Source organism: Culex pipiens, chromosome 3 (genome assembly GCF_016801865.2).
Source record: "Culex pipiens pallens isolate TS chromosome 3, TS_CPP_V2, whole genome shotgun sequence".
In the NCBI taxonomy this organism is placed as follows: Eukaryota; Metazoa; Arthropoda; class Insecta; order Diptera; family Culicidae; genus Culex; species Culex pipiens.
The window spans coordinates 124,728,408-124,740,139 of NC_068939.1; the positions used below are offsets into that span (position 1 = coordinate 124,728,408).

At 35.3% G+C, this 11,732-nt stretch overlaps 1 protein-coding gene across 1 annotated transcript; it reads left to right on the forward strand.

Moving 5' to 3' along the window:
* The first annotated feature begins 4,160 nt into the window (after positions 1-4,160).
* LOC120412923 (cytochrome P450 4d2-like) lies at positions 4,161-5,815 on the forward strand. Its single transcript, XM_039573555.2, has one exon. It carries the CDS (start codon positions 4,234-4,236, stop codon positions 5,761-5,763), a length of 1,530 nt encoding a protein of 509 aa, XP_039429489.1. The 5' UTR covers positions 4,161-4,233; the 3' UTR covers positions 5,764-5,815.
* The last annotated feature ends 5,917 nt before the right edge of the window (positions 5,816-11,732 follow it).

Here is an 11,732-nt window from a genome sequence, read left to right on the forward strand (position 1 = left end):
TATTAAGTATATTTTTATTAAAATGTTTGTTTGTAAATCCAAATTTTAATTTCATAAATCATGAACTTTTTTTACTGTTAAACATTCGGTTGAATTTTAGCCACGAGCAATTTTCAACAGAAACCAGAAATGGATTTTATTTGATTGGCCTCAAACAACTCATACAAGGCTCCAACCAATTAAAAAAAAAATACACGGATTTGTTGGTGCCTGTTTTTTTAAATTATTATTTTTTGCGCAAAAAAAACATTTGCGCCAAATCCGTATTTTTTATTTTAGGATTTATTTGAATAATATGCTTTAAAGAAACAAATCCGCAACATCTGAGCCATTGCGAAATATGGACCAACATATTGCCGCCGAATTATTTTTTTATTTAAAAACAAAAGGGTTTTTGAGAAAAAATTAAAATTGTTTTTTTGTGAAAAATAAAAAAATAAAACTGGTTTTTTGACTTCAGTTTTTAAATTAAAAAAAAAAACAAACAACTTAACATAAATTCGTCGTTTTCAACATAGTAAAAAAATCATTGAAATATTACTTCTGGAAAGGGGTACATCTTTTAGATCAGAAAACATGTGTAATTTTACCTCTGAAAATGTGTAATTTTACCACTTTTTTTTGTGTAATCTTTAATGTCCCTTTTTCAGTCTAAATTGAGGTAAAATCATCAAAGAGGTAATATTCAACCTTCCAATTTTACACATTGTTTTACTGTGAAGATAAAGCCACTTGAAGTTTATTTTTAACGTAAAAGTATCAGTTTTTTATTTGTTTAATAGTGTAAAGAGTCTCCATTTCATACAGCGGATAAAAGAAAAAGAAACAGGAAATTTGTTGGAAAAATGAAGTTTTCCAAGTCTTACCCACACAGCCTCCATTTTCTAGTGCCGATTTCTAAGCAACTGATGGTCCAATTTTAATGTTAAAAATGAAACATTTGTAACATTTTCGGATCTCTTCGAAAAAAAATGATTTTTTTTAAATCAAGACTAACGTTTCTATGGGAAACATTTCTATTTAAACCCGATTTTTTTGTTATTTGAAATCAAACTTATATTTTTTTTTATAACACACTTTATGAATATTTCTGTAAAGTATCTTTCAATTACAAATTTGATTTTACAGAGTCAAGCTAATTTTTAAAAACAAAAAAACTGGTTTTGGGATGTTGTTTTTTTTTTGCAAAATTTAAAGTTTATGAAAATAAAAAAAAATCGTGCACATTTTTTTTTAAGTTGTCATCAATACTTTGCCGAAGACACGAAATCAAAAAATTCCTTCAAAAGATACAGAAGGAATTTTTGTTTGAGATGGTATCTTCGACAAAGTTATAGACTATTTTACAAAAACCCCAACCCTGAAAACAGTTAATTTGGTTCCATACATTTTTTTTGGCTTTCTTATGTAACACAAAGGCGTTATTTTCTAAAAAATCGATATAATAGTTTCTCACGATAATTTTGAATTTTGGATAAAATATGACCTAAAAAGGATGAATGTGGTATGGGAAATGATCTATTTCGATTTTTTTCAAAACAATAATGTTTTGTTTTTGTTTAAGGCCGTTGCAAATATTTTTCAAAGTTTATGTCGTTTATGTAATCAGGGGATCAAAAATCGAAAACCTCAAAAAAATTAATAAAAAATTAAAGTTTAATCAACTGAAATCCAGTAAGAATACATTTTCCTGCGTTTATAATCATAAGTAGCATGTTTGAACTCATTTGAAAACATTTCAAATTTTCATGAAATACCAATGTCCCTCAAAAAGTTTTCCTTTCGCAAAAAAAAAATCCGTCAATACCTCGATGTATTGAAAACTAATGATTAAATTTTTATATATTTAAAAAAAAAATGCCCCCCCCACTTGACTTTGGTCAGACCCGAGAGACATAAACTTTGAAAAAAATATTTGCAACGGCCTAATTTGCATGACAAATATTATTTAAAATGGATCCTGATGTTTGTTTTAATAACAATTTTTAATAACAATGTGTCTGAACTTGAAGAAATGTTCATTCGATAAATTTAATTACTTTTACATAGTATGCAGTAAATAGAATTTGATTTCAAAACTTACACCTATTTTATTTTTTTGGGAAATTATGATTCTGAGTCTTTCAAAATTTGATTCTAGTAGATCTGATCACATGAAACTGACCGTCACCACGTGTGCGACAACCTGCTACTCATCAAGAAGAAACATTCCTTTTCGAAGCAAAACCAAACCAAACCGAACGATAGCTGTGTTCTAAGCAGCAATGCATCTATCGGAGCTGTCGCTTTAGGAACCCATCAGTGGGTTAAAAATAGGTGAAAATTCCACCAAGACGATCAATAAAATGGGGGAAAAATAGCGACAAAAGCTGCCGTTGAGCTTTCATAAGTGGAAAATGATTTGCCCCAAGTGCATGCGAACGGGGCTTAGGCAGTGTTTGCGTTCAATTAGGGTAATTCTCCGCCAACTCACACTGCAGTTGCCCCGACCCCTCTTCGATTTGCGTGAAACTTTGTCCTAAGGGGTAACTTTTGTCCCTGATCACGAATCCGAGGTCCATTTTTTGATATCTCGTGACGGAGGGGCGGTACGACCCCTTCCATTTTTGAACATGCGAAAAAAGAGGTGTTTTTCAATATTTTGCAGCACAAAACGGTGATGAGATAAAAATTTGGTGTCAAAGGGACTTTTATGTAAAATTAGACGCCCGATTTGATGGCGTACTCAGAATTCCGAAAAAACGTATTTTTCATCGAAAAAAACACTAAAAAAGTTTTAAAAATTCTCCCATTTTCCGTTACTCGACTGTAAAAATTTTTGGAACATGTCATTTTATGGGAAATTTAATGTACTTTTTGAATCTACATTGACCCAGAAGGGTCATTTTTTCATTTAGAACAAAATTTTTCATTTTAAAATTTCGTGTTTTTTCTAACTTTGCAGGGTTATTTTTTAGAGTGTAACAATGTTCTACAAAGTTGTAGAGCAGACAATTACAAAAATTTTGATATATAGACATAAGGGGTTTGCTTATAAACATCACGAGTTATCGCGATTTTACGAAAAAAAAATTTGAAAAAGTTGGTCGTCATCGATCATGGCCGTTCATGGTCACCCGCGACAGACACGGACGACGAAACAAAGAGAAACGCAAAAAGTAACTTTTTCAAAACATTTTTTCGTAAAATCGCGATAACTCGTGATGTTTATAAGCAAACCCCTCATGTCTATATATCAAAATTTTTGTAATTGTCTGCTCTACAACTTTGTAGAATATTGTTACACTCTAAAAAATAACCCTGCAAAGTTAGAAAATACACGAAATTTTAAAATGAAAAATTTTGTTCTAAATGAAAAAATGACCCTTCTGGGTCAATGTAGATTCAAAAAGTACATTAAATTTCCCATAAAATGACATGTTCCAAAAAATTTTACAGTCGAGTAACGGAAAATGGGAGATTTTTTTAAACTTTTTTAGTGTTTTTTTCGATGAAAAATACGTTTTTTCGGAATTCTGAGTACGCCATCAAATCGGGCGTCTAATTTTACATAAAAGTCCCTTTGACACCAAATTTTTATCTCATCACCGTTTCAGGCTGCAAATTATTGAAAAACACCACTTTTTTCGCATGTTCAAAAATGGAAGGGGTCGTACCGCCCTTCCGTCACGAGATATCAAAAAACGGACCTCGGATTCGTGATCAGGGACAAAAGTTACCCCTTAGGACAAAGTTTCACGCAAATCGAAGAGGGGTCGGGGCAACTTTTCCCGATTTCGTGTGAGTTGGTAGAGAATTACCCATTAGAAATTATTTGAGATTTGGTTGAACGTTTGACATTTTTTCCGTTTTCGTTATTAAGACTTTGGACTATTGTCCAAGCTAATACCATGTACTAATAGTTTTATCGGAGGAATAATAGTAGAACGATGCATTCTCTTCATATCGTTTGTAGTTCCGAGGTGAACAGATAGACTTTTATTCATGAAAACCTATTCGTTTTTGTGCTCATTACATGTTATGAACTCAACATAACGCTGATGCATTTTTAACAGAAAAAAATAACGATAATTGTAAACAAAGGCTAATCTTTTCACACATTTCCTTATCAATGCGTTGAAGCTTACGAACGGTTTATCAACCACCCAAAATTTGCCGGTAACGTCTGATAACAAGCGTCCAACGAAGCACTTTGAACCGACTCCTTCAGTCCGCACCAGACTCCTCTCCAAAATGTTCTTCCTGGTACTTTGCGTCGGTCTTCTGACCATCTTCGCTGTCCGATACTTGCTGGAGCAGCGCCGGTTGCTCCGGATTGCGGGTCACTTTTCTGGCCCCAAGGCGTACCCGTTCGTGGGCAGCATGCTGGAGTTTGCCGGCCGCGACATTCCTGGGATCTTCCAGCGGATGGTCGAGATGCACGACGAGTACGGGCGGGACTTTGCCGTGTGGGGCACCGGAAGTGAGCTGATGTTTGTGTTCAGCTCGGCTCGGAGCGTGGAGAAGGTGCTGATGGCGAAGGCAACGCAGAAGTCGGATCTGTACACGATGATTGAGCCTTGGTTGGGGAGGGGTTTGTTGATATCTTCCGGGGAGAAGTGGTTCCACAGGAGGAAGATTATTACGCCGACGTTTCATTTTAAGATTTTGGAGGGATTCGCAGAGGTGTTTAATCGAGAGACGGGAGTTTTGGTGGAGAAGCTGAGGAAGCATGATGGGAAGGAGGAGTTTGATGTGTACGATTATGTTACGTTGCTGGCTTTGGATAGTATATGTGAGACATCGATGGGAGTTCATGTCAATGCCCAGCAGAATCCGAACAACCAGTACGTTTGTGATGTTAAACGAATGAGTGAGCTGATACTGTTGCGAATATTCAGCGTGTTCAGCTCTTTGAAAACGTTCTACTGGTATCTGATGCCGAAAGCTTGGGAGCAGCGCAGGCTGATAAAGAGATTGCATCAGTTTACTGATTCGGTCATTCAGAAGCGACGCAAACAGCTACAGCAAGATAAACAACTTGGTTCGGTGGAGTTTGACCTCAACGAAGCGGATATGTACTCGAGAAGAAAGCAAACCTTCCTGGATCTGTTGCTGAACGTGACCGTCGATGGGAAGCCCCTGTCCGACGAGGACATCCGCGAGGAGGTCGATACGTTCATGTTTGAAGGTCACGACACAACCACCTCGGGTATTGCCTTCACAATCCTGCAACTCGCCAAGCACCAGCATCTCCAGCAGAAGGTCTACGACGAAATAGTAGCAATTCTCGGTCAAGAAGGTTCCAAAACAACCCCACTAACCTACAACAACCTGAACGACTTCAAATATCTAGACATGGTAATCAAAGAATCCCTGCGACTTCTACCCCCGGTATCCTTCATCGGACGTCGTCTGCTTGAAGATACCGAAATCAATGGAGTGACCATCCCCGCCGGCCTGGACGTAACGGTGCCCATCTACATCGTGCACCGAAACCCGGACGTGTATCCCGATCCGGAGCGGTTCGATCCGGAACGATTTGCCGAAGGTTCAGAGCAGCAGCAACGTCGCGGACCGTACGACTACATCCCGTTCAGCGTCGGTTCTCGAAACTGTATCGGACAACGGTACGCCATCATGGAGTTGAAGATAACCATCATCAAGTTGTTGGCCAACTATCGCATTTTACCAGGCGATAAATTACGCGATGTTCGATTCAAGACGGACTTGGTGCTAAGACCAGCAGAAGGAATCCCAATCAAGATTGTGACCAGACAGTGAGTTTCAATTAATCTTCTGTTTGACTTTGCCCTCAATAAAGAAGTTCGCCTCAGTTCTTAAATTTCAATTTCGACAGCTTCGAATCTCTCCCCGTGACAAACTTGCAATCACCAAAAAGTTCCACCAGCTCGCGAACTTTGGTTTGGCAGCGGCAGCATCAGGATCATGATGCCGTCGATTCCAATTTAATATGATAGCAGTTTGGCAAACAAAATTACGATGCCAGACACCCAGCGAACAAACAAACCAGCCAGCAGCTCGACTGTTAGCCAGCAGGATGTAATAAAGTTGAGAAGTACCTTTCGTGCGAGTGCTGGTTAGGGTGCCTAATCTCACCAGGCATGAGGGTCAAAATTGAAAGAATCAATTATGAAAAAAATCTTACACTTTTTGTGGAATGAAAGAAAAACAAAACATCAAAAACGTGCATTAAAAAACATCATACCATAGCACCTTGTTGGGGTGGCACCGTCGGTCGTCGATCGTTTGAATGACCCCCTCCCCTCTTAGTAACACAATTCCCATACAAAAAAATGTATGTAAGCCGTCAAAAACTAATATCTAAGATGGCTATAACTTGAAAACGGTGCAATTGATAGAAAAAACAAATGTAAGGTACTTTTAAATTGCAAATTACACTTTGCTTTTAGAAATAATCTTTGAAAATTGTTCAGAGTACATTTTAAATATTTTTGGGAAATCATGAGTTAACAAAATCAAATCCCCTGAAAATTGAAATTTCGATTTATATTTTTTTTTATTATTTCTTGACATTGGCAAAAGTCTAGCTACATAAAATTTTAAATTTATTTGAATCGTCCTTATTTTGTTTTCTGAATTGTCCGCATCATAACCTACAAGTTGCCTGAAGACACCAAATCGATCAAAAATCCATTCCCGAGTTACAGATTTCATAACATTTACAAAGCAGTAAGGATAACTGCCAAAATTGTATGGAAGAACCAATGATTTCCTGTTTTGGTCTGCAGATCGATACAAAATGTTAAAGTATATATGGCTCTGCTTCGGAAATTTTGTTTACTTTTAGAAATTTACTGTACATTTTGATTTTACTTTAGGCCGCTGCAAATATTTTTTGAAGTTTATTTCACCCCCCCCCCCTCATCTCTTCAAAATCGGTCCGAAAAAGAAGTCTAAATAACTGAAAATAATTTGAAATGTATTTTCCTGCGTTTAAAATCATATTTAGCATGTTTGAAATCGATCAACAATATTTTACTTTTTTTGTAAAATTCCTTTATACAATAATGCAAAAAGTTTTTTTTGACAAAAAAAAAATGTCGCCAATACTTAAATATTTTGAAAACTAAAAATTGCAAAACATCTGGGCAGGTGTTAAATGCAAAAATTAACATTTTTTTCATTCAAATTTAGCACTTTTTAATTCAAATGTGCCTAAAACCATGCCTTGTAATTTCAATTTATATATTTTTTATTTGTTTACTCAAAAAGCATAAATACTCTTTTGACCGATTCTTCGGCTCCTTTTCAAAAAAAAAATCCCCCAATGTTGTTACATATTTGGAAAGATAATTGATTTTCCTACAATGAAATATCATGCAGAAAATGTAGCGTGACGGGACAACATCGTAAAACTGGACTTTTAAAAGGCACACTAGCCAGTTTGATGTTTAAAAACTTTTGCTCTTCTACACATTATCACAAATTAAAAAACGAATCTTTTGCTCCTTGAACTGAACGAATTGGTTGAAATTTGAGTTTTTGCCAGCCATTTCTTTTCGTGACGGGACAACGAAAGGAGCAGATTTATGAAAAAACTTCTCTCCCGTTCAATGGCTTGCAGACCACATTTGGTCAATATTCTTGGCTTTTAAGGTAAGAAAACGCATTTAAAGCACATTGCAATTATTGCATCATAATAAAAATGATTTTTTTCATATTAAAAATCACATTGAAAGAAATCGCTAAGAATCGGTCTTTTGTTTTTTAAAAGGTTTGTTTAATACCTTTAAAGTTCAACAAATTTAAAGTAACCTTTCGAGTAATTTTCGGAAAAAGATGACCACTATTTAACAAGGTGTTCAATAACATATAAAAATCTCTCATCATCAAGCTTTTTTTTTTAATTTTTTTTTTATTTGGATGGTATGTACTTTTTCTTCGACCATCAAAGTCATTCTGATCATTAATTCGTCCTTACAATTTTGACAACCGTTCATACAAAAAGGCTAATAAATCATTCAAAAATATGTATCTTGAGAACGGATTCTTCGAACGATCTGGTGTCTTGAGCAAAATTGGAGAGATTGCTTAGAACTTGTCAGAAAAAAACATCAAAAAAAAAATTATACACTAATTTTTGGATATATTTTAGATGACAAAAAAAATCTAATTTTGAGCTATGGCACAAGTTGGTCAAAATTCATTTGGCAGTGTTGCCAACTTTTCGAGAAAACATTTTTTTCTTTCGAGAAAAGTCCAATGTATTTTTTACATTTTTTACACGAAATCAAATTTGCAGTCGATAAGTTCTTTATATAAATTTCGATATCGTGTACCATTTTCAAGTTATAGTTACCTAATACTAGTTTTTTTTTGTTGATAACGTGACATTTTTTAACCTGTAAAAGTCATGACCAAGCTTGACCATTCATGATTTTTTTTTTATGGTTCCGAAAATGTCAAATTTGCTTAAAAAAATTAAGATTGCAATGGTTTCTACGATACAGTCTCTGAAAGAATGCCCGAATTCTCAGAGAATTACTCAAAACAAGAACACCAAATGCAGAATGTGAGATTTTTTGGTAACTTTAAATATAAATTTTCTCAGCTTTTGATTGAACCTTCTCATACAAAACACCCCGTTACGTTTTTATTATTTGCTTCTAAATTACTAAGGTTGTCTCTGATTTTTTGATTTTGCTCAAAATATTTGAAAATTATTAAAAGAGAACATTTATAAAATATAACTATTCTCAAAACACACCACCCTAGTGCTCCACCAAGCTTATTCACTCTTTTGCAATACTGTGCTTGGTGGCGGCGACGACGTAAATAATTCGGTGCAAAGTTTTCCTTTTTTATATTCACCTGAATAATCTTTCCATGACGACTGGTGCTTCGATACCGCCGACTGGCATCCAAACGGTCAGAATTATTGGCGTGGAATTGATTTCTGATAAAACGTAACGACACTGCAAGCTGAGGTGTTGGGACTGAATTTTCAAATACTGAGCTAAAACAAGTAGTAACACTGTAACTATGCTTCAATGGGTTTATAGAAGCAATGCAAATTTCAATATTTATAACAAGAGATCTCAATAAATCCTAAAAAGAAAGACGACTGATCCACAAAGGTGAAGGTTATAGTAGTGGTTCGTCCTTGAGCTTAGCAGTTGAGAAGTCTACCCTTGGGGCATGCTCCACACAGCAGACCAAAAATTTGAATATCCGACCATGCCACATGACCCTCCAAGGTAAAGAAGGCAATGCAAAAAAAAAGCCTAACCTCAAAAACACCAGTAATGGTGGTGTGGTGTTCAACTACGGGGGGAAAAACGGTGGAAAACTTGTTTGAAGCGCACAGCAAAAAATCCGATGGTAAAATCGCATGCTAAAGCATGCACATCACCTTCGTCAAAATAAACACTTAATATTACACACTGCATGTACAATTTTTGCAAACACAAAAAAAAAGTTGCAACCGACGGGATTCAAACCCAGCACCAACAGTAAGGACTGGCGCCTTAGCCCACTCGGCCATCAGACCGATGAAGAACTGTAAGGATAAACGCATATATGAGCTTGACATTTCGGTTAAGTGGGTTTCCCTTACTGATGGGCTACATGTTTCAGGGTGTAAAATCACATAAAATTGCATAAAATAATGCAATATTTATTTTACACCCAGGCCTTTTACACGCAGCTGGATTACTACTTTTTAAGCTGTGCAGCGGCAATTGTAAAACGTGGTGCGGTGAACTCTAAGGCTCTAAGGCTAAGGCCGTTGCTTCAAAAAAGACGAAGGTGTGGCTTAGAAGAAGGCATAGCTCCACCGACTACCGGTAGGGAAGTACGGAAAAGAAACATTTAGCTACATGTTACGAACGCCATTCAGTTTTCACCGCGGGAACATGTTTAACTTTAGGAGGGAAATTTTGCTATGCAAAAAAAAGGAAGGTAACCTTTTTAAAGAAACATGTACCGTGCATGTAAAATTACATACAATGTTATGTACCACATAAACTTTTTTTAAATGTGTTCATTAAATGTCAAAATTGATTGTTTTTATTTCGATAGTTGGAAGTAAAATGTGTAAATTGTAATTTGTGATTGCATTGAAAGAAGTAACATAAAATTATATTGAATTGACGTAAAAATTTCACTATCCATATTCTAAAGCCAAATTCCTACCTAAAGCGTGCCGTTGGCCATCGATAGCGGTGTCACATGGCATTGGCGAGAAATTGTTCTATAACTTCATCCGGTTCGTGACTTGTTGGAAATTCCGAGTGCTGTTTTGTGCCGGTCCTGTGACGGGGACAGAAATGAATGATGGAAGAAGGCTGTTCCACCGACGAGTGGCAATGACATTGTCTGCGCAGTCAAACAATTTGCAGAAATACTTTTCGTCGGGGGACGTGTGTCAGCGTTTATCACTAGGAATGTTTTACTCTATGCAATATTTTTTTGCAGGTTAGTTGAAAAAAAAAACATTTTGGCAAAAAATGCGCTAATGTGGGACCATCAGGTCTTAGCTACCTTCAATTTTAAAAATAATTTTAAACCTGAAAGAAGAACCTACTTTATTCGCAAAGAAAAGTGTTAATATGGGATTACAAAACTTAAAAAATGCTTTTTTTTACATGAAAGAGCCTTTTTGCAAAAAAAGCAATAATTTGTGGCTGACAAAAAACTTAAAAATGCTTTTTCTTACAGAAGAGCCCTTTTAGAAAAATTGCTTAAGTTTTAGATCATCTATACTTGGCCGTCCAAAAACCTAAAAATGCATCTTGTACCCGAAAGAAGAAACTTTTCGCAAAAAACCCTTATGATCTTCAAGACCAAGAGTTGACGAAAACTTAAAAAAAACGTATTTTTTTAGATCATCAAATCACTCGAATTTGCTTTTAAAGGCCTTTTCGCAAAATTGATTTTGCCTGGTTCGTCTAGACTCGACCGACCAAAATCTTTAAAATGCTTTTTTCGGAGAAAAGCCTTTTCGCAAAAAAAATGTCATTTGGGATCATCCTGTCTCGGAGAATCATTAACTAAAAATGCATTTTCTAACCGAAAAATGAGACTTTTCGCAAAAAAACCCCTTATGATCTGACAGTCTTGGCTGACTAAAACTTAAAAATGAATTTTATACCCAAAAGTTAATTGGGAAAATCTAGTATCGACCGCCCAGAATAAAATATATTTTTTTGTTCCTTAAGAAAAGTCTTTTTTCCAAAAATAAAGACACTTTCAACCTTGGACAAAGGGCGAAGATTAGTAAATTAGAAAAGTTTTTAGTTTGAGAACATACTTAAATATTATTTAAATTACTGGGTTAAATATTGACTAAATATATTGACTTTGTTTGTTTAAAACATGATCACTATGGGCTAGCAGGTGGCCAAAAGGATAAAATGTTACATTTTTGAATATGTTTTTCATTGATGTCAGTTGATAGTAAACATTTCAACCAAGAGAAATTGCAAATTTCAAAGCCGTAGGTGCCATAGTTTCCGAGATACACGATATCAAAGTCAAAAATAATGTGAAAAGGTTAATTTTTCCAGAAAATATCTGTAATTTTCAAATGGTCATAATAAATTGATTGTACCATACATTTTAAATATTTTTAGAGTTTTGGAAAGGTAATAAGATGAACTTTCCCAGCCTACATAATGTCCACATTTTTAAATTTATCTTTTTGTTTTTTTTAAGAAAGCTGAAATTATTTGTCAAAAAATTACAATTTATTGGCTTCTTTAATCCAG